This window comes from Amia ocellicauda, chromosome 1, assembly GCF_036373705.1.
Source record: "Amia ocellicauda isolate fAmiCal2 chromosome 1, fAmiCal2.hap1, whole genome shotgun sequence".
NCBI lineage: Eukaryota > Metazoa > Chordata > Actinopteri > Amiiformes > Amiidae > Amia > Amia ocellicauda.
Window position 1 is genome coordinate 19,409,210 of NC_089850.1, and position 24,011 is coordinate 19,433,220.

General features: G+C 44.8%; 2 protein-coding genes across 2 annotated transcripts in view; one reads left to right on the top strand and one right to left on the bottom strand.

Moving 5' to 3' along the window:
* Positions 1-39: 39 nt before the first annotated feature.
* Positions 40-22,906, top strand: kif28 (kinesin family member 28). Its single transcript, XM_066697791.1, has 23 exons — positions 40-536; positions 6,334-6,525; positions 6,827-7,030; positions 7,176-7,211; positions 8,727-8,954; positions 9,217-9,371; positions 9,504-9,615; positions 9,692-9,759; positions 9,991-10,133; positions 10,390-10,511; positions 10,740-10,830; positions 11,119-11,179; positions 11,461-11,584; positions 12,463-12,607; positions 13,084-13,202; positions 14,219-14,326; positions 15,865-16,139; positions 16,462-16,596; positions 16,891-17,057; positions 17,568-17,665; positions 17,956-18,077; positions 21,276-21,405; positions 21,681-22,906. Exons 1-23 carry the CDS (start codon positions 483-485, stop codon positions 21,834-21,836), a joined length of 3,045 nt encoding a protein of 1,014 aa, XP_066553888.1. The 5' UTR covers positions 40-482; the 3' UTR covers positions 21,837-22,906.
* The window catches only part of LOC136732879 (saccharopine dehydrogenase-like oxidoreductase), a 7,044-nt gene continuing 5,702 nt past the window's right edge, over positions 22,670-24,011 (bottom strand). Inside the window, exon 12 of the mRNA XM_066697803.1 lies at positions 22,670-23,880. Within this exon, the coding sequence (XP_066553900.1) occupies positions 23,775-23,880 (106 nt within the window). The 3' untranslated portion in view covers positions 22,670-23,774. The remainder of the gene's footprint in view (positions 23,881-24,011) is intronic.

The following is a 24,011-nucleotide window of genomic DNA, read 5'->3' on the forward strand; positions in this document are numbered from 1 at the left end:
TGCCTGTCACATTTACTTAATGTTTTTTTGTCAGCACTAATTTTGTAATACACTTCAGAATCAACAATGGATAACAGTTCTTACACCTCGGGTCCTACTGTATTGGGTAGGAAACTTGTAGGAGTCTCCTTCCAGCATTGCATTCTGGGAGAGTAGTTGGCAGAATGCATTGTGGATGTTTTTTTCCTGAGAAACCATAGTCTAAAACCAAAGATATATATATAAATCTTTTACAGCTTTTGTTTGTTGCATTAGCTATGCAGCAAATGGTAGGGGGTGGGGATTCTTCCTTTAATTATTCATGTCCAGATGGGTGGTGGTGAAACCAAATCTTTCAAGAAGCTCAAGTTACCACGGTGTCACAGGTTTGCATTTCAATGTTGGACATTTGTTCTGCCCACTTTCACTGGCCCTGACCAGACGACACTTTCTCCAGCACATAAGCACCTGCAGCTTTGGAGACACGACTGTATTGTACTGAGATGCCGCAGAAAGACTGTGTTAAAGTGGCTGTTCGTGTCAGGCCTTTCAATAAGGTGAGTCGTTTCACAGGGGGGTGATGGAATAACAGAGTCCCCAGCTGATCACTTCCAGAGTGAGCATGGGCTGGCTGTGTTGCAAACTTTTTTGTTTTTTGTTGTTGGTTTGATTTTTAAATAGGATAGGATTATATATAGGATTATATATATATATATATATATATATATATATATATATATAATCCTATGTAATTTATATGTGATGTCTGTCATAAGAACCATATTTGCTCTTGTATTCCAGTTTTGTAATCTTAAGCAACATTTGTACTCAATAGAAAATAAAAATGCTGCTGGCAGATTACACCTTTAACCTATAAACGTCATTCTATGTAAATTCTTGACCATTAGATTACTAGGTATGTATAATTCAGGTTGGGTAATCTGACATACAGGAGAAAAGACTACTGAAAGCCCTTATTTTACCCTTCTTTTGTATAATGTCCTGTTAGTTTACTGCTAAATTGTCTTGGGGAAAACCTGGAGTGACTTCAGTATCTTTTAAGTTGCATGTGATGAAGCATCTTTCCTTGTTTGTGTGCTACTTAATTCAGTTAGTCAAAATATCCAATTGCAATGTTGTCCTGTAGATTTAATTTATCAATCCTGGAAATTATATATATATATGTGTGTGTGTATACGTATATACGCTCACCTAAAGGATTATTAGGAACACCATACTAATACTGTGTTTGACCCCCTTTCGCCTTCAGAACTGCCTTAATTCTACGTGGCATTGATTCAACAAGGTGCTGAAAGCATTCTTTAGAAATGTTGGCCCATATTGATAGGATAGCATCTTGCAGTTGATGGAGATTCGTGGGATGCACATCCAGGGCACGAAGCTCCCGTTCCACCACATCCCAAAGATGCTCTATTGGGTTGAGATCTGGTGACTGTGGGGGCCAGTTTAGTACAGTGAACTCATTGTCATGTTCAAGAAACCAATTTGAAATGATTCGACCTTTGTGACATGGTGCATTATCCTGCTGGAAGTAGCCATCAGAGGATGGGTACATGGTGGTCATAAAGGGATGGACATGGTCAGAAACAATGCTCAGGTAGGCCGTGGCATTTAAACGATGCCCAATTGGCACTAAGGGGCCTAAAGTGTGCCAAGAAAATATCCCCCACACCATTACACCACCACCACCAGCCTGCACAGTGGTAACAAGGCATGATGGATCCATGTTCTCATTCTGTTTACGCCAAATTCTGACTCTACCATCTGAATGTCTCAACAGAAATCGAGACTCATCAGACCAGGCAACATTTTTCCAGTCTTCAACTGTCCAATTTTGGTGAGCTTGTGCAAATTGTAGCCTGTTTTTCCTATTTGTAGTGGAGATGAGTGGTACCCGGTGGGGTCTTCTGCTGTTGTAGCCCATCCGCCTCAAGGTTGTACGTGTTGTGGCTTCACAAATGCTTTGCTGCATACCTCGGTTGTAACGAGTGGTTATTTCAGTCAAAGTTGCTCTTCTATCAGCTTGAATCAGTCGGCCCATTCTCCTCTGACCTCTAGCATCAACAAGGCATTTTCGCCCACAGGACTGCCGCATACTGGATGTTTTTCCCTTTTCACACCATTCTTTGTAAACCCTAGAAATGGTTGTGCGTGAAAATCCCAGTAACTGAGCAGATTGTGAAATACTCAGACCGGCCCGTCTGGCACCAACAACCATGCCACGCTCAAAATTGCTTAAATCACCTTTCTTTCCCATTCAGACATTCAGTTTGGAGTTCAGGAGATTGTCTTGACCAGGACCACACCCCTAAATGCATTGAAGCAACTGCCATGTGATTGGTTGGTTAGATAATTGCATTAATGAGAAATTGAACAGGTGTTCCTAATAATCCTTTAGGTGACTGTATATATACACATATATATACATACACATATATATATATACACATATACACACATATATACACACACATATATACACGTACATATACGTATACACATACACACATATATACACATACACATATATATACATACACATATATACACATATATACACGTATGTATACATACATTATATATATATATATATATATATATATATACAGTGAGGGAAAAAAGTATTTGATCCCCTGCTGATTTTGTACTTTTGCCCACTGACAAAGAAATGATCAGTCTATAATTTTAATGGTAGGTGTATTTTAACAGTGAGAGACAGAATAACAGCAAAAAAATCCAGAAAAACGCATTTCAAAAAAGTTATACATTGATTTGCATGTTAATGGGTGAAATAAGTATTTGATCCCCTATCAATCAGCAAGATTTCTGGCTCCCAGGTGTCTTTTATACAGGTAACGAGCTGAGATTAGGAGCACTCTCAGCTCGTTACCTGTATAAAAGACACCTATCCACAGAAGCAACCAATCAATCAAATTCCAAATGCTCCACCATGGTCAAGACCAAAGAGCTGTCCAAGGATGTCAGGGACAAGATTGTAGACCTACACAAGGCTGGAATGGGCTACAAGACCATCGCCAAGCAGCTTGGTGAGAAGGTGACAACAGTTGGTGCGATTATTCGCAAATGGAAGAAACACAAAATAACTGTCAGTCTCCCTCGGTCTGGGGCTCCATGCAAGATCTCACCTCGTGGAGTTTCAATGATCATGAGAACGGTGAGGAATCAGCCCAGAACTACACGGGAGGATCTTGTTAATGATCTCAAGGCAGCTGGGACCATTGTCACCAAGAAAACAATTGGTAACGCACTACGCCGTGAAGGACTGAAATCCTGCAGCGCCCGCAAGGTCCCCCTGCTCAAGAAAGCACATGTACAGGCCCGTCTGAAGTTTGCCAATGAACATCTGAATGATTCAGAGGAGAACTGGGTGAAAGTGTTGTGGTCAGATGAGACCAAAATCGAGCTCTTTGGCATCAACTCAACTCGCCGTGTTTGGAGGAGGAGGAATGACCTCAAGAACACCATCCCCACCGTCAAACATGGAGGTGGAAACATTATGCTTTGGGGGTGTTTTTCTGCTAAGGGGACAGGACAACTGCATCCCATCAAAGGGACAATGGACGGGGTCATGTACCGTCAAATCTTGGGTGAGAACCTCCTTCCGTCAGCCAGGGCATTGAAAATGGGTCGTGGATGGGTATTCCAGCATGACAATGACCCAAAACGCACAGCCAAGGCAACAAAGGAGTGGCTCAAGAAGAAGCACATTAAGGTCCTGGAGTGGCCTAGCCAGTCTCCAGACCTTAATCCCATAGAAAATCTGTGGAGGGAGCTGAAGGTTCGAGTTGCCAAACGTCAGCCTCGAGACCTTAATGACTTGGAGAGGATCTGCAAAGAGGAGTGGGACAAAATCCCTCCTGAGATGTGTGCAAACCTGGTGGCCAACTACAAGAAACGTCTGACCTCTGTGATTGCCAACAAGGGTTTTGCCACCAAGTACTAAGTCGAAGGGGTCAAATACTTATTTCCCTCATTAACATGCAAATCAATTTATAACTTTTTTGAAATGCGTTTTTCTGGATTTTTTTGCTGTTATTCTGTCTCTCACTGTTAAAATACACCTACCATTAAAATGATAGACTGATCATTTCTTGGTCAGTGGGCAAATGTACAAAATCAGCAGGGGATCAAATACTTTTTTCCCCCCACTGTACGTACATATACACATACATATATATGTGTTTATATACATACACACACACACACATATATATACATATACACATACATACATACATACATACATACATATACAGTCACCTAAAGGATTATTAGGAACACCTGTTCAATTTCTCATTAATGCAATTATCTAAACAACCAATCACATGGCAGTTGCTTCAATGCATTTAGGGGTGTGGTCCTGGTCAAGACAATCTCCTGAACTCCAAACTGAATGTCTGAATGGGAAAGAAAGGTGATTTAAGCAATTTTGAGCGTGGCATGGTTGTTGGTGCCAGACGGGCCGGTCTGAGTATTTCACAATCTGCTCAGTTACTGGGATTTTCACGCACAACCATTTCTAGGGTTTACAAAGAATGGTGTGAAAAGGGAAAAACATCCAGTATGCGGCAGTCCTGTGGGCGAAAATGCCTTGTTGATGCTAGAGGTCAGAGGAGAATGGGCCAACTGATTCAAGCTGATAGAAGAGCAACTTTGACTGAAATAACCACTCGTTACAACCGAGGTATGCAGCAAAGCATTTGTGAAGCCACAACACGTACAACCTTGAGGCGGATGGGCTACAACAGCAGAAGACCCCACCGGGTACCACTCATCTCCACTACAAATAGGAAAAAGAGGCTACAATTTGCACAAGCTCACCAAAATTGGACAGTTGAAGACTGGAAAAATGTTGCCTGGTCTGATGAGTCTCGATTTCTGTTGAGACATTCAGATGGTAGAGTCAGAATTTGGCGTAAACCGAATGAGAACATGGATCCATCATGCCTTGTTACCACTGTGCAGGCTGGTGGTGGTGGTGTAATGGTGTGGGGGATGTTTTCTTGGCACACTTTAGGCCCCTTAGTGCCAATTGGGCATCGTTTAAATGCCACGGCCTACCTGAGCATTGTTTCTGACCATGTCCATCCCTTTATGACCACCATGTACCCATCCTCTGATGGCTACTTCCAGCAGGATAATGCACCATGTCACAAAGGTCGAATCATTTCAAATTGGTTTCTTGAACATGACAATGAGTTCACTGTACTAAACTGGCCCCCACAGTCACCAGATCTCAACCCAATAGAGCATCTTTGGGATGTGGTGGAACGGGAGCTTCGTGCCCTGGATGTGCATCCCACAAATCTCCATCAACTGCAAGATGCTATCCTATCAATATGGGCCAACATTTCTAAAGAATGCTTTCAGCACCTTGTTGAATCAATGCCACGTAGAATTAAGGCAGTTCTGAAGGTGAAAGGGGGTCAAACACAGTATTAGTATGGTGTTCCTAATAATCCTTTAGGTGAGTGTATGTATATGTGTGTATATATATGTGTGTACGTACGTATATATATGTATGTACGTGTGTGTACGTACGTGTATATATGTGTATATGTACTTTTATGTAATGTTTTGACACTTTTGAGATCAATTTAATTCCAAGATGCCATGTAGGAGGGGTCTCTGGGACTCGTCTGGAAAGCCTCAATCTTGCAGGCTTTGTAGGCATCTACAGGTCTCGCTAATCTTGACTAAATCCATGATTTCCCAGAGTAAGTAATAGGGGCCATGCTGCGATGAAACACACAACACCACATGGTTCTCTGTGAGCAGCACTGCAGTCCCCTGCCAAAATGATGTTCCTCTGTTTTCTGTGGTCTGAATGATGCACCGCGTCATGTGCTGCATGTCTCTCCTGCTGTAGAGTTGTGAGGTTGCAGGAGCAGAGTCCTGCTCTGTCCTGAAGAGCTTGTAATACTTGACATGCTTGGGTTACCTGGACCAGTGAATAAGCACATCATTTATGGATAAGGTTGCCATGTGGCCCTTCAGTGCCCTCCTCCCTAAACTGAGTGTTAGCCGACTATGAATTACTGTTTGCTAATAAACATTTATAAATATAGTTATATATCTATGGTTTTAATCAACCTTTAATGTTTTCTCTGTCGTCTAGTTATAGTAAAATCTAACCCATTGAAGCCAAGTGGATTTGATTTTGTGATTGGTTTACACTAATGGATGAATGAATGTCAGACAGGAAGTAAGTTTTGCTGAAATAAGTTAGATGAGTTTAAGATGGGAAGTAAGATGAGATGGTTAGTTGGATGAGGTGTTCTCTGCTCCCTCACTGTGCTGGGTGGGTTGCAGAGAGAGAGAGACGCCGGCAGCAAATGCATCATCTCCATGAGTGGCAATACCACCACCGTGCAGGACCCCCGCAGCCCACAGTCCCGGCGCTCCTTCAGCTTCGACCACGCCTACTGGTCGCACAGCGGCTTCGCCCGGGACCAACAGGGCCGCTTCGTCCCAGAGGAGCCCAGTAGCCACTACGCAGACCAGGTCGGTCTCCGCTCTGTATCTAACCCCTTGGTACTGATAAACCCTAAACCTGGGAAGATTCTCATAATAATGCAATTTCTATATAAATTAGGAAAATGCTATGCTCCTGTATGCAACTAATCAGCAGGACGCGCAGAACAGTTGTTGGCATTCTTCCTGTGATCAGAGTTCTGGAAGGATACGGTGTAACTTCCATGTAGCCTCCCTTGTCTTCAGAGTTGTGGGTGAAAAGAGAGTTGGGCTGAACGTGGTCCAGGGCGAGCTGAGCCTGACATCTCCCGTTTCCGACCCCGTCCCGCAGAGCACCGTGTACAGTGACCTCGGCCAGGGGATTCTGGAGAATGCCTTGCAGGGCTACAATGCTACATTGCTGGCATATGGACAGACGGGCTCGGGAAAGAGCTACACCATGGTGGGCCAAGGGGCGAACAGAGGCCTGGTCCCGGCCATCTGCGAAGGCCTTTTCCAAGCCATGAGGCAGAGCCAAGACAGCAGACAGTGTCAGGTGAGTTGTCACTACTATTCAGTCATCCAGCTGATGCTTTTACCCAACGTGATTTACCTGAACTACTCCGAATGTTTAAAACTAAAAACAAACTGCAGTGTGATTTCGGCAAAGCTTGTTTTAACCTAGTCCTTCTTTCCTCAAGGTCTTTTTCAGCATGTTGGAGATCTACAATGAACAGGTAAATATCCACATATGCTTTTTGCTTGTTCAGGTCACCTACAGTCGCCACAGTCATTCTAATCTGACAGTGTTTTGTCCTCTGCTAGACCAGTGGTTCCCAAACTGTGGGGCGCGCCCCCCTGGGGGGGTGCAAGACCCTTTATGGGGGGCGCGGGGAAAGAGCTGAACAGGTAAAATGTCAAGACGAGACACAAGAAATCCCCGAGGGGATCTGACAACTGTTGATTGCCGCCCCGCTGAAATCGCATTGGATAAACTGATATCTTTTGCATCGACCTCTCTCTGTGATACGCCTTTTTCTACACTTACACACATTAAACACACGGTACTGTCCTTTCACAGGAGTGGAAACTGGGTCTCTGTTACTGGGTTCTTCCATACCCAGTCCTGGCCAATCAGAATAGAGGACTGTCAGGCAGCAGTGTCTGTGAAGCTGCTGATTGGTAGTTTCACATCAAAATACACTGCAGTTTATATGAGGTGATAATTACGGTAAAATAAATACATTAGAATAACTTGCAACTCCAAAATGTCATTGAGTGGGAAACGAGCTCTCCAGGACTCTCTACTGCAATATTTTGGAAACGCATTAACAAAAAATACAATAAATGCGAAATTGCAAGAAGTTCTGAACTTTATTTTAACACAACAACTTTATTAAATAAATTGAGAAACATACCTGTGCGTTCAAGTTCCAGTGAAAACTAAATATATAGTAACAGCTGGCTGTGTGTGTTTTAATGATATTAGTTTGTTTGTTGCTCCTCTTTTCTTTTTTGTCATTGCTAGTGTCGCAGAAGGGTGTTTGGCTTTTAGGTGGGTTAACATAGCAGCTGTAGATTAATTGCACTGCACTGATCCCATTGGTGGAGTTGCGCAGATCTGTCATTGTCAGCCAATCACAGACAAGAGATAATAAATCCCACCTTCCCGTCAATCTTCATTACAGCTACAGAGAGCCAATCAATGGTACAGGCTTTAAAATAAAATCAATATTAATATTTTAACTATTGAATGTTATTGAATTGAGTCACTTGTCGATGGTGACCATCTTTAACGAATAGTTGAATTTTCGACTATTCGGTCTCATCCATTTTATATATATATATATATAATAACTTGTAAAATTGTATAAAATGGAAAGAGAGCGTTACTTATCTTCTATAACTATGTTGATTCAGGCTCATCCGTACTAGATGCAGTAAGAATAGATTCATGCATAGAAAGATTGCAATGTAAATGGCCAAATAAAATTGTGAAAAGTGAAATGCAAACATGTTTTAAAGTATATTCATCCTTGGTAAATGTTAGGGCTTTCACATAATAAAAGAAAATGGTAATATAAATATGAATGTGTGGGACATGTGGGGAGGGTGCGCGAGCTGTGCCCCCAAATGTTTTTGGGGGGGCACCACACAGAAAGTTTGGGAACCACTGTTACAACAGTACTGAAGAAATCAAGGATGTGCAAAACAGTCACTTACCAAGTGTCTGCTTGCCTTCATCCCTCCAGGTGATGGACCTGCTGTGTAAAAGCAAGATGGCGGCCGGGGGGCTGAAGGTGAGGGAGGAGCAGCAAAGGGGTTTCTATGTGGAGGGGCTGCGGACGGTGCCATGCGAGAGCTATGCCCAGATCGAGCAGCTGATGGAGCAGGGCACTCGCAGCCGCACCACCGCCAGCACCAACACCAACTCCTGCAGCAGCCGTTCGCACATGCTCCTCACCGTCCAGCTCAAACAGGTCAGCCAGGGTGCGGCGGGCAGGGAGGATGGGGGTGGGACCAGATAGCAGAGGGTCAAGCACGTGGAGGGAGAGGGAGGGAGGGGGAGGGAGGGAGAGGGAGATTTCAGGAGGAAGGAGAAAAAGGTGAACTAAAACCCAAACAAACCGCAGATGATAAAATAAGCAAGTACATTTGAAGCTTCTGAGAAATACAGACACACTCACAAAAAGGCCTTCCATGTTTTTATTTTCATTTAATGGTGTGATTAATTTTCTACAGATCTTCTCCAAGGAGAACATCACCAAGCAGTCCAACATTAACCTGGTGGACCTGGCGGGCAGTGAGAGGCAGAGGACCGCGGGGTCGGAGGGGGACCGGCTGAAGGAAGGCATGGCTATCAACCTGAGTCTGACCACGCTGGGCAATGTCATCAGGTCAGGAGCGCTCTTACAGTAGATGGCAATGTCCAGCAATACATCTACAGGACTGTGACCCTTAACCTGTGTGAACTGGTCCCAGTGTTTCTCGCTGGGAATGCTCTCATAGTGTGGCGTCTTTCACTGCAGCTCTTTGGCAGATGTTGCTCTGGGCAAGAAAGCCATTCACATCCCATACAGAGACTCCATCCTCACCAAGCTGCTGCAGTCGGCCCTGGGAGGCAACAGCCGGACTGTCATGGTAGGCTTTCATTTGAACAGAATTTTTACTTATGAAATGCCACTCAAACTGCTTCAATCCAGTCCTTCTCTTTTAGATCGCAGCCCTGAGCCCTGCTGATATCTGCTATGAGGAAACACTCTCGACGTTACGCTTTGCAGAGAGGTGGGTGTTTTGTGCATCTGCAGCATACAAGAAATGCACGCCGGTTCACTGGATGAGAAAAGCAGATAAGGCAGAGCAGTATTAGTGACTGAGTGTTTGTCTTAGTCGACACAAGGAAGCCTTGCTGTTTTTGAGCAATCTAATTTAAACAGTGGAGGCAAGTACAACACCAATCCAGAATGCTGCCTTTCCCACAAACGTGAATCTCGCTGTCCTTGCTTTTGGTAACAGAGCGAAGAGGATCCAGAACAAGGCCGTGGTCAACGAGAGCCCCACGGAGCGGCTGATCAAGGAGCTGAAGTCCGAAAGCGCCAAACTTCTGCTCCGACTGTCCAAACTGGGGCAGGACGGACGGAGAACCGAGGACGAGACAAGTGTGCAGATTTCAGTACTTCGGTTTGTCGTTAAACATTTTTAGGTTCACTTTTCTTTGGAATAAAATCATCAATATCATGATCTGAATAAACGTTTTCATTAAGTGTTCGCTTTCACTGACTGAAAACAGCAAATCAAAGATCTAAATAAATAAATTCAAATAAAGATGTGGAGAAGAGTGTTTTCTGACCCATGCACCGAGGCGGTGGTGTCTGCTGTCACCATGTCTTGTTTACATCTCCCTGTCGTCCCCAGAGGAGCTGCGGCTGCTGCTGACCCAGAATGAGCTGCAGATCCAGGCGATCCAGACGCTGTGGCAGCAGCACCTGCAGGAGGCGTTGCAAGACTGGGAGCTGCAGTACGCCACCATCACGCAGGCACACAACCCGCCGGCGCACACACACACACTGGCCCTGTGGCTGCAGAGAAAACGCCTTCACAGATTAATCACTGTAGTGTCCTATACCGTCCTATCTGTATACTCCTGATACGTGCAAGTGCTGCTGCTTTCTGTAGGTTTTTAGGGAATCCTTGTGTAGGAGTAAGAGTAAGATTGGGTTACAAAGCAAAAAAGATATAAGTGCCGGTCTCCCTGTGTTCCTCAGGAGAGGCGAATGATGCAGACGTACCCTTACATCCTGAACATCAACGAAGACCCCCAGCTCTCAGGAGTGGTGAAACTCTTTATCCAGGACGGTAATGACCATTAAGGGTGACCGGGGATCGAGGCCCGATAGTGGTGCGTCCAATACATAGGGGAGCTGCCCACCAAAGAGCTCTGCCACACCGGCTTCACCTCACCAACAACCACTCCACTGGCCACCTCACTGTATCTCTTGCCACCCCACTGCCACCCTCAACAAAAGATCCTATAACCACCCCTGGCAATAAACCATTCATCAAATGACAGCTGAGGACGGCTTCCTTTATTCCCTATGGAATTCCACACTAACTTCCTTTATCTCTGTGTGCCTGTTTGTGTAGGCGAATGGGAAATCGGTCTATTGGACGGCACTCCCAATGTGATCACCATCAAAGGTCTGGGGTATGTGAACACTCCAAGGACTTGCAACCCAATTGAGTGTAACACTGTTCGCATGTTATTTATTGCTTCCCTGATGGCTGTTGTTTTAAATAACTGCTAGACTTAGGCTTACGTATTTGTTCATTTTGCAGTTCGAATGTGGGGGGAACTTATTGTGATTGCTTGCTTAAAAGGGGATCCCCCCCCCGGCCAGTACAGGTTTGAGAACCCAGTGAGTTGGGAAGGGCTTTAATCTGGCCATAGTTGTGATGTTCAAGGTATCCATGCTCATTTCCCCGTAGCATCCAAGAGAAACACGCCACCTTTACAAACACTGCTCGCAGAGTGAACATCACTCCCCGGTCTGAGGCCAAAGTGATTGTGAACGGAGCCCCCATCTCTAACAGAACGGAGCTGAGACATTTAGTAGGTTCCTTTCATTTTTCATCTTATTGCACAAGTACTCTGGTGTGAACATGTGTGATTTATTTATTTATTTATTTATTTATTTATTTATTTATTCATTCATTTATTTTTAAATAGTCATTGCAGAAGAAGTCAATAAAACTAATCGAAAGAATTGAACCATTATCTTTGAAGGAACCCAATCCAGACTAATAACCAGTTTCCATTGTCCAAGACGCTTAGGTGCACTTGACCTGTCGGTGCCATACCACTACACCTAAACATGTCTGCCTGCGTTAACATTGCGTTTGCATTTGCATTTGGTACAGCTGCCCCAGGAAGTGAACGTGAGACACGAAATGTCAGACAGCATTCAAACAAAAGTGACCACCTGTATTTTTAGTTTGTTTATTTTGTCACAGCACTTTATTGTATTCAGATGCAGCAGGATGATTCTCCAGCAATTTTTGCAATCTTTACTAACACGTTTAAATGTTTTACTGCCCAAAGCAGTTAATCCTCTATGACACTTTCCCATCATACGTTAATAAGTGCTCTATTTTCATTCTTCACACACATTCTTTCTTGGGAAAAGTTTCTACTGCGTCTCTCACATCGATAGCGGCCTCCTTTATTGTAAGGGACATAACAGTATGTCCAGTTTGGGACTCCGCGGGTACGATGTACAAAACAGTGACTCCTGAAACTTGTTTGGGTACAGGCAGAGGTGCACCTGGGCCACAGTGAAACACCTGGACTGCACCTAAACATGACCAGTGGAAACAGGGCAAAAATGCCTTTCTGTATATTTGTCCCACCAAATCTTTTAACCAGATGTTTTGGTGCCAGTGCAACTAATAGAACACAACATTTTATTTCTCTTTCTTCTTTTGGCACAGGACCGTCTAATCCTGGGATCCAACAGCACTTACCTGTACATCGGCTTCCCCTCCGACCGCAGCGATGAGGACTGGAGCCGCTACGACTACGACTACTTCCAGTCAGAGCTGGCGGAGGCCGAAGGGTTTCATTTAGGGAAGCTGGGTGAGCAGCCGAAATGTCACACAGTGTCATGTGTGGAATAATCTGCGTGGGCTCATGTTTGTTTCTATCTTTGGGGGTATGCGGGGGGGAAAAAACACCACAATTATATGTTCAGAATAGTCATGAATTAGAATTGTTTTGTACAATATATATAAGCCTTTTGTACTGTTTTGTAAGAACTTTGTAAGTTGCCTATAAACCATACATAAATGTAGTTAGTATTATTCTTTGTTGTATTTCTTTATGCTGTATTTAGTTTATCTACTTTCATTCTGTTCATCTGTACTACTGAACACTTTTAGAGCTTTAAAACAAGATTTTATTGATAAGGATAAGGATCGTATCAGCGTGGATTCGATCAGTTCCTAAATCAGAAGCAGAATCACCCCTCCCTGGTCTGAGTCGGGTGTACTTGCCTTGTGGATGTGCTGTGCGGTGGTTCTGTTCTCCACAGCGCTCTTGTGTTTTCCCTGCAGGTGAGACTGGTGCTGCGGACGGCCCAGTGAACCCCAGCTTGCTGGCTGTCTTCCACGACTACATCAAGGTCATGCCCATGGTAGCAGAGGCAAACCAAATCAGCCAGGAGCTCAACAGGGTACAATCGCAAAGTAGCTCATTCAAATGAATCAGCAAATTGAAGTATTTATTAATAATAATAATAATAATAATAATAATAATAATAATAATAATAATAATAATAATATTATTATTATTATTTATTTATTTTAATTGAAGAACTGCATTTCTTTCCCTGTGTGTCTGTGTAAACAAGGTCACTGTCTTACTGTGCTACAGTACTGTGCTACAGTTCTTCTAGGTATCAAGATTGAACAAGGTTTGATAAGAACCAGTTTTGGGCTCGATATATCGTAAATACATCGTGATACATTGTACAATTCCCCTCTCTCAGTACTCACAAGAACCAATGAAAAATATACATTTGGACAGCGATTCACTAGTAGACATATTATTTTCTTTTTTTTTCCAAATATGTTCAATTGTATTAACCTTTCTGTAAAAGCCAGACACAAGGAGGGAGAGAGTCTCGGGTTCCGTTGATGTCCGGGGTTTATTGGGGTTCACGGGACAAACACAAGGGGGTAAAATAAGCAAAGCAAAACAAAACAAAACGTCCACACAAAATAGGGGGCTCCGGGCAGTTAGGGTTGTAGGTCTCAGTCCTTCTTCTCGGCGGTTAGTTGCCCCCATCGGGGATGGAGAGGGATTAAATAGGCAAGGCACGGCTGCCGCTGACGTCACAGTCGCCTCGGTGCTCATTGCCTGCAGCCGCGAGTCCGCAGCCTGTTAGCGAGGGAGCGACAACACAGCTGCGGCACATGAGCACCTCATCAGCGAGCGCCAGCAGCAGCCGTGCCGTGACAGACAGCGGCCTGTCACACTTTCATTTGTTATTCAAACTACTTTTGTTGGAAACATTCAGAGGGGGAAAAAAAAAGGTATGAGTAGATTATATTCCAAGGCAAGGACAAGGACAATCACTGGACAAGGGCATCTGCTAAGAAATAAATATTCCAATTCCAAATAAAAGACTAAACCAGTCCTTGTGATGGATTGACCTGTTCTGAGTGCTTCTGTGATTTTCTTTCACAGGGAGTGGAATTCAAGTTAGAGATCAAGAACCTGGCCATGTCCGACTCCAAAGGCCACGATCTGGAAAAGGAAATCGTCATCAAAGTGACACTCAGAGAAACAAAGCAGGTAAATGATAGCAATACTGTTGGCGATGTCCCCCACGGCAATCCCCAAGAGCCAGAGTAAAGCAAACACTGTCCACCTCCACACAACACAGTCAACACACTTCTTTAAAAGTATTATTATTATTATTATTATTATTATTATTTTTTATTATTTCTTGGCAGACGCCCTTATCCAGGGCGACTTACAACATAAGTGCAATTCAAAGTGCAAGAATACAGTTAAGTGCAAGGCATCAAACATTACAAATTCAAGTTTACATTTACAGAGCAATTCAAAGTATAATACATTTTACAACTTCCAATTTAAACAGGTAAGTACAGTAACTGAGGTCATACATCCTGGAAAGTAAAAGCTAAGTGCTGTGCGGGAAAGGGAGCAAGGAGGAAAACAATCAATAATACAAGTATTAGTAACGCAAGAAGCATGATAAAATGTTGTGAAGTTCTGTCTTACAGGGGATTAAAAGGACTAATATTACAAGTACAGTCTGAAAAGATGTGTCTTGAGTAAGCGCCGGAAGGAGGTCAAGGACTGTTTTGACTTCAGTGGGCAGGTCGTTCCACCATTTAGGGTTCAGGGATGAGAAGGAGCAGCTCTGGAGGAAGGAGAGTGGAGAGGAGGCAGAGTTAGTCTTCTAACACTGCAGGAGCGCAGTGGTCTGGAGGGGATGTATGGAGAGATGAGGGTCTGAAGGTAGCTTGGTGCAGTGTGGTGAGACAGCGGTAGGTGAGGGTCAGTGTCTTGAACTGAATGCGTGCTGCTATCGGGAGCCAGTGGAGGCAGTGGAGCAGTGGAGTAGCGTGTGAATCGGGGCAGAGAGACACCAGACGAGCCGCAGAGTTGTGGATGCAGGCAGGCCGGCCAGTAGGGAGTTGCAGTAGTCCAGGCGGGAGAGGACCAGGGACTGGACGAGTAGCTGAGTCGAGTAGTCGGTGAGGAAGGGACGGATTCGGCGTATGTTGCTCAGGAAGAATCTGCAGGTGCGTGTCAGCATGGTGATGTGCTGTGTGTAGGAGAGCGCAGGATCGAGGGTGACTCCTAGATTTTTAGCGGAAGAAGAAGGAGAGAGTGTGGCGGATTCCAAGGGGATTGAGATGGGGAGATCGGCAGAAGGTGAGGAAGAGTGGGGGAAAAACAGGAGATCCTATTTGGAGAGGTTGAGCTTGAGGTGGTGTGAGTGCATCCAGGCGGAAATAGCATAGAGTTAGAAGAGGGAAAAGACAGGAAATCTGTCTTTTCCTCTTGGGCACTAGGTGGCAGCACTTCCCTACACCCACAGAAGCACTGTGCTGTATTTCCTCCTATGCAGATGCCTCAAACACTTACAGCTGCCTCTCAGGAAGGCACTGAAAATCCATTAAATGTTGCTTCATCAGTATTACTTTGCAGAGAGATGGCCGATTCCAACACACATCCATTATTTACACACCCCTCTACAGCCCAAAAAATGCCAGGTAAAGTAAAGCCCCAAAAATAAGCCCCAAAACCCACCCACCTAGAATGCAGTTGCCTCCCAATCTTCCCTCCATCCTCGGCAGGTGTGGGTGTGGTCCAAAGCCAAGTTCGTGAATCGCAAGTTCCTGATGGAGGAGCTGTACCAGCAGCAGGCGGAGGGGGGTGCTGTCAATGTGGGGCCCGACAGAGACCCCTTCTGGGACCCGCTGGAGCCGGTGCACCTGGGCTGTGCACACATCTGGCTGCAGTCCCTGGCCTTCCGCATCCGCCTGGAGGAGCAGCTGGAGGTGCTGGGCTCCCAGGGCGGGGAGGAGGCCCTGCTGCAGGTCGAGCTGGTCCCCTGCTCCCGCGATGGCCAGTGGGTACCCCTCTGCAGGAACGCAAGCCACCCCACCCCTTTTTGTCAAATGGAAGGGAGAGAAATGCAAATTGAAGGGAAATTTGTACCAAAATGCAAACACACCTGCTCAAAACAACCCCAGTGGAGCTGGTCCTTGGGTCAATGCATGTAAGGGAGTCACAGGAAGCATTTTAAATACATTGGAGTAAAGTACACTACCTAAGGAAAAAAACTTGAACATTAAAACTATTCTATATGTATGGTGTTTTATGCAGCTGGCCACTGGTTTCTGCTATTGTTTCTGCTCTGGTCCTTGTAACCAGTGCACTGTTCCTCCTAGGGCCCTGGGGGAGGATGACATCATGATAGACCCCACAGAGCTGCTGGGCCGAAGGTTTGACTTCCAGATCCACGTGGCGCGCTGTTTCGGGGTGCGCTGGCTGAAGGAGGCCAGAGAGAGGGGCGTCCAGGTCGGGTGAGTGTGTATCGAGCACAACACCAAGCACCACGCAGAGCAGGAACCAACACTGCAGCTTCTGGTGCCTCACCCTTAGGCATCATACAATGGCATAAATGTCAGAAAATGAATGAATAAATATTTAAACACAATTGAATGAATGTAAAAAATCTTACAGGAGCATAACTCAAATCTACTGATTTAGTAGGCTAATTGCTGAGGTGGGAATGAAGACCAGAAGACCCTGAACAACCTGGGTGTGACCACTCTGTTCTGCTTGCAGCCCTTGGCCATAACTGTGCTTCCTTGCAGGTTCAGCGTGTTCACTAACCCACAGCCCTTTTACACCGCACCTGTTTGGCACAACGTGAATCCCGTCTTGGAGCACAAAGTGCAAGTCACTGTTCCCAGCGTGTCGCAAGACTTCCTCAACTATCTGCAGACCAACGCCCTGGTCCTGGAGCTGTGGGGGCTGCAAGGTAAAAGGCCTGGCTGCTCCGGGCAGATCACAGTGCTGTGGTGACTTGTTAAATCCTGTGTTGTCTTACCTGCCTTTCTAGTTCTCTCTGAATGCACAACGGAGAAGAGAAGCGTGTTCATTCTGTCACAGTGGTCAAAGCCTGTGTGTGTGCATAGAATCTGCAGCGTTTTAGATCAACCCATGTATTATTCTTTAGAGATGTCTGCAGCCCTGCTCCTGGGGGGCCACAGTCCCACAGGTCTCTCAGAGCTGTGAATGGTCAATGAAAAGGAACTTGTGTGTCTAAATTTAGCACAAAAGTGGTCCAATGATGTCACTCAGAGCTCAGCTGCAGTGAATATCAGAGGGATCCCACAGTTCAGCTGGACCAGGGAAGACCACTGTCCTTATACAGTGTGAAGCAGTGTTTATATAATTAAACTTATTCATAATATATATTTGTTTAACCATAAAAACCCTGACTCTGAAATGGCACATTTCTGCAGCAGGCCTTTTTGTCTCTTCCCAGAGGGCTGCACTGAAAAGACCTCTCTAGAAAACGTGCTGGTCACTGAGGAAGGCAGCTTCATCATTGATGATGCCAGGACATCACCGTCCAGCAATGCTGTGAGTGCAGCGGTTTGCTGTCAGTTTACAGATACAGAAATGAGCTGGTTATTGCCTCTGATGGCTGCAGTCAGAAACTGCCCGTGGTTGAGTGACCTGCCTGGGACATTGTGTACTTTTAGGAAGAAAACGAGCTGTGTGGGTTTTTTTTTTTTTTATCATTTTGTAATGTGCATACATGGAACATTGTGTGTTCACATTTGAAAGATCAGGTGTTTACAAAGTCCCAAAGATGGGACAGTAGTCACTATGGGTTGTGTGTCTCTCCTCAGGAAGGAACAGAAAGCCAGCTGCTGTACTGCAAACTCTCCAAGCTGGAGGAAGAGCTTGAGGGCCTGAGAAACATCAATGAAACCCTGAGAAAGGAAAATACTCTCCTTAAAGAGCAGCAAAACACCAAAAAAGCCAGTAGGCAGACACTGTAAATCCTTTAGGGCTGGGCTGTCCCGCTCCTCGGGGGACTGGGTTCCTGCTGGATTTACAGGCACCTTTCAATTAGAAACTGGCCACCTGACTTCCTATCCTAATAATGACTTTAATGAGGTGGACTGAAATCCAGAAACCCTTTCGGCCCTCAAGTAGCGCTTTTCCACCGACATGGTGCCGGTGCTCGGCCTGGGAAGCAGCAGATCTATGCAGTGAATTCAGTCAAAATTAGCGAGCACAGAAATACAACTTGTACGTTCAAAACTACACTTACGGTTTTTATTTTACGCTTACAATTCAATTCTGCGCTCGTTCAATCTCGTTTTCACAGTTGCAGTTGTCGCTGCGCATGCGCAGTCCTCTCTACAGCTCGCAGTTCTGTTTGACTTTTCACACCGACTCCGAAACAGCGCGTAGAGCAGGCAGACTAGATGATCATCGCACTATCGATCTCCATTCTCCGCAAACATGGCTGACCGCACCGCAGCAGAGGGACGTCTGAAAGAGCTGAACGTGCTTTAATTACAAGACTGACACTTTCCAAACTGTTACACACCGGACTGGATGTTTAAAGTGTCGTGTTAAGCCCTATCCAGATGTAGCTGCGCTTAATGTTGAACTCGTGTTTTACTGGACTTTAAAATATAACCATTTATATTCAAACTTTATATTTAACAAGACTGGCACCACCCAGGCTGAGAGACAAAATATGTAATGTTGAAATTGATATTAAAAGCAGAAGTGTGAATTGTGCTTCATATTGAAAGCTTATATGTGGTTATTGTACTTAAGTAAAGCACTTAGATCCAGCTTTACTAACGACAAGACCCGCACCTAGCAGGCCTGTACAAATGAAGAGGCGTTTAACTGAACAGTCATTTATTAAATCTGGATATCAATGGTTATGTTAGTACAGTAAACCACATTAAGCACAATGCAGCTTGGCTACAATACAATAGGGCTTAGAAAAGACAAGACAGTTATGCTTTTAATGTCATTTTAAACATCCAATCTTCTGTGTAACAGTTTGGAAAGTGTCAGTCCTGTCATTTATAGATGGGATGTAAACGGCTGTTTTAGTACAGTAAGTAAGAGCGTTTTCTAAGTGATATTCACCTAAGTGAATTATTATACGCAGAGTTAGGTCATAATCATATTGTCTATGTTAGTAAAAACATATCGATCCTTTATTCATAGTAGGATGTGCCTAACTTTAAACGTACAAACTCTGCAAAGTAATAGTGATGCTTATAGCACATTAAAGCACGTTCAGCTCTTTCAGACGTCCCTCTGCTGCGGTGCGGTCAGCCATGTTTGCGGAGAATGGAGATCGATAGTGCGATGATCATCTAGTCTGCCTGCTCTACGCGCTGTTTCGGAGTCGGTGTGAAAAGTCAAACAGAACTGCGAGCTGTAGAGAGGACTGCGCATGCGCAGCGACAACTGCAACTGTGAAAACGAGATTGAACGAGCGCAGAATTGAATTGTAAGCGTAAAATAAAAACCGTAAGTGTAGTTTTGAACGTACAAGTTGTATTTCTGTGCTCGCTAATTTTGACAGTGAACTCACTCCATGCAGATCTTTGGGAAGCGGCCCGCTTTTCCACCGGTTTTGGAACCGAACGCTGACGTCACTGGTTCCCAAGCGTAGAAGAGAAACAGCGATAATAATGAGCACCGAGGACTTTAAACCTGTTTTACATCCCAACCAAACTCATTCAGCGTCACACACAGCGGATACACTGTAAAAACAACAAAAAACGCGAGATCACACATGTAGCAGAAACGAAAATACAGCTATACGAATATGCTACGATAACTCAGACTTTTATTTGTATTTATTTGTATTGATGCATTAAGGGATTTACACCGATTCGCTATTTCAGACACTTTTACTGTATTGAAAGTTAGAGTTAACATGCATGCGTCACCGCACACACAGTTCACATTTTCATTCATTTTGTGGCGTATTTTTACTTTTATTCTTGTTTAAACACAATGACTATAGGCTGGCCTATTGATTATGGATGCGGCTGTTTTGGGGGTATTTGCTGCGCAGTCGCGGCAGATCAATAAACTGTCGGATGATCTCAGCTGATGTTAATGGTTTGATGGGAAACTGTGCTGATTGATGAAGTCTGGGATGATGGTCCCAAATCACTGTTGCATTGTCCCTGTTGCCAGACACGCAGCAATGCTCCTGTTTTGAAGTCGCCCTGGATAAGAGCGTCTAACAAACACATAATAATAATAATAATAATAATAATAATAATAATAATCCATTGTCAGCACTGCTGGCTGTGAGCACAAAGCGCGTCACTGTCACAGATCTAACTGTGTATTTGATCTCTTACTGTACAATATGTGTGTTTTGTGTAATTCGCCCTGTGCTAAGAAAATGAATGTATTCATAAATTATTAATCAAGCGCAAACCAACCCGGGACACGTGACTCGTAGCGGCGCTGGATTCGGAGTCACACCGGAGCAGATAATGACCAGATCATTAACAACAACATGTCTGTCCAATCTGTGTCCGCATTAACTCTCATCATCATCATCTCGCTGTAACACGGCTTTCCTGACACGGAAGCTGCGCTCAGTCGTCTCTCATCGCTGCCATTTGACAACAACTAACTAGTTATTGACCTGGTGAGACACATTGTCACTGTAGTGTCTGACAGACCGCTGTTGCTGCTGATTGCGCTCATTTTTAATAAACTCTCCTCACTGCTCGCGTCTCTGCTGGCATTTTAAACATGGCGGCTGCGCTCCGGCCAATCACTTTCTGTGGAGACGACTTAACCCCGCCCCCGCACTGACGTCACGGGTTCTTAGGTTCCAGAGCGGCTGGAAGTGGCACCGGCCCCTTTCCAACTGCGCGTCTACTAACTGTCTGCGGAGCACAGTGTGGGGTTTCAGTTCCGCAAGCTACGAATATTTTTCATTTATATTTCTATTAATTAATTCTCTTGCATTCTGTGTTTCAATTAAAAATGCTTGACATGTGACTGCCTTTTCGGGAACAATCCAAACCCTGTGCTCTTCAGTACCATTAGAGGAATCATTCTTTTTCATCAGCAGGTACAAAAAAAAAGTTATTTTTTACCTTTTTCTGACAGGCTCTGGGCAGAACGCTGAACTGTGCAATGGCAGGGGCAGCGCCTACAGTCTTGGCCTGGCCAGTAGAGCGGAGCGGAGGGGCAGCCTGAGGACCAGCTGTGACGCAGAGTTTGCCCGAGCTCTCAAAGTCTTCTATCAGAGCATGAATGCAGTCAGGGGTCAGCTCCAGAGGCTAACACAGCACAGGCCTGGAGTAGGTTGTGTTTCTGCTGTTCAGAGTGTGTGTTGTGAGGCATGTGAGGTTGCAAAGCACAGGTCACTGAGAAAGAGCCGATGCTAGCGTTTAAGAGCTTCCACAGGGACACCCAAACCCTCGAGGGCCAAGGTGACTTTTGGATTTTGTTCCAGCACAGCTCCCAGCTACTCAGTTGGGTTCATTGCTTGATTAAATGGAAAACCTAAAAATAGAAATACATCTTAATACAAGCCCCTCCCCTACCGTCTCTCTGCTCTCTTAACTGTGTGCAGGATGAGGATGACTTACCGGGGCTCCAGGGCTTTCTTGAGGAGCAGGGGAGGATGCTGAGAGCGTTCGGCGAGCAGCTGGAGGGCTGTGTGACCAAGCTGAAGCAGGACGTGGCCGCCATCGTGAGGAGGAAGCGGGAGAGGTCTGGGGTCTGGTGAGAGGAAGAGGCTCAAACACAGGGTTTCTCAGTACTGGTCCTCCGAACTCTACAGTGGCATTGCTTCATTCCAGTGGACAACCTCACTTATGAAACTGTCATGATGTACTCGTATTGTCTGTTTAGCCTTCTAAAAACCGAAAAGGCAAGTAAAAGGGTTTATTTAGTTGATCAAATTTCTAATGGTCTTCCATGTCCTACAGCAGTTGTCTCCACCCCTGCTCCTGAAGAGCTACTGTCCAGCAGGCTTTGGTGGTCACCCTTCTATCACCAATTTCTAAACACCTGGAAGTATTTCATTCTGATCAGTGACGCTTGGGTGTGGTAAATTCAGTAATTTAGAAACCATTGGAGCAATTATCTGAATACTTTCAGCCTCTCAGAGCAAGAGCTCCCTTGGTTGATTTGCTTAATTAATAACGCGCATGTATTCCCAGTATTTAGAAATTGGTGATTTAGGGTGACCTACAAGATTAACTGGATTAGGGCTCTCCAGGACTAGGGTTGGGTCTGAAATTTGGTTCTCAGAAGGGGCAGTCTTCTGCTTTTCATTCTAGCTCTGTCCCCCAATTACTTAATTAACATGTCTATTTGATCAATTAGACATGTGGTCATTTAAAGTATCTTCTACCAGTTCATGGCTTTCAGGATTTTTCTGCTACCAGGTGGCACAGCCTGTCTGTCACTCAGCTCAATGCAGGAACTGTGTGAACTTGATCAGAACAGCCAGAAGGAGCCTGCTGGACTCTGCACCACTCAGAGACAGCATGGAGCTTCAGAAATTGAGTAATGGAGTAGGATTATTATGTTGAAATAAATCAGACATAGGCCATATTTATTGAAACGATTGGAGCAATTTTATTTTGTTGGAAGAGACCCCAGAATCCACAGCAGTGCAAGGTTAGAAGCACACAGGAGCAAATCTCCACATGCATAATTCTGTTCTGATTATTATACATGTAAAAAAACGAATAAACACGTTTAAATCTGTACCGTCAGAGCAGACGGACACCCCGCCAATTACAAATGCTTCCATTGTTACCAGTGCTTTCATCATCATCATCATCATCATCATTAAAGTCAAGTCATCCTTCCTGAAGCTTTCAAAAGCTTTAGACAACCCCCCACCACCACCAACCATTTCTATTGTTTTTTAAACCTGTCCTACTGCCAAAAGTACAGAACATTTTGTCCTCCTCAAAAATGTATAAACATTTAGCCCTCTTACAGTGATGAATTGTGTAAGAACTGCACCACAATCACAACCCTTGGACGGGTGTTTAAAATCAGACTGTCCAAGGTTACAAAAACACTGAGAATCCACATCCACAGAGGCAGAGCATCCAGGCATAGCCCTGGTAGGCATTGCCACGCTATCTCAACCTCATTTAACATCTGCACCAATCAAATGGGTTTATAATGATTAAAGCCCATGAGCAGAGGCGATTGAAGGCAACAACCAGGACAAAAAACCACAGCAGGAGGCAGCTGTTCTCCCATTCATTTTAAATCACACAATTTGACAATACTAACAAATGCAACTTCAAATTCAAGAGCGCTTTACTGCATCATTTAATATTAGAAAGGAACTAAAAGCGTCACACAGATGCATTTCAAACTAACGGGCGAGCAAGTCAGCTTCCAAGCACAGCGTGAAAGAGAAACCCAGAAGAGTCCCCCCCCACCACACCCCACTATGAAGGCAGGTGGGCCTACTGTCACCAGGACATTTCCAATCTAACGGGTTGACAGGAATGCAAGACAGGCAAGTCGGGTTAGTCAAAGGTGGTTTCTTTTGCGTTTATTAAATGACTCCTAGGTTATTTGCAAGCACATTATGATTGGTGATACCGAGGACTGCAAAGGGAGGGAGCTAATACACATAGCGCCCCCTGCAGGGTGGCATCTGGTACTGCAGGGAGCCGGGTGTCATGGGCTCTCAGGGCCCAGGTGAGCCCACCACAGAGAACTGGATCCCGTGCTTGTTCAGCCGCTCGATCAGGGAGGTCTTGGCAAAGGCCGCTCCAGGAGGATACACTCCCCCCCTGTGGAAATCCAGCACAGAAACGTTTATAGTTAAGTAAATGAAATTCACCAAAAATCAGTTCTTCACTGCTGAAGCCAACCCAACTGGCTGCACTGCAGGGCGATGCAGGGTTGCAGGTCTCATTACAGT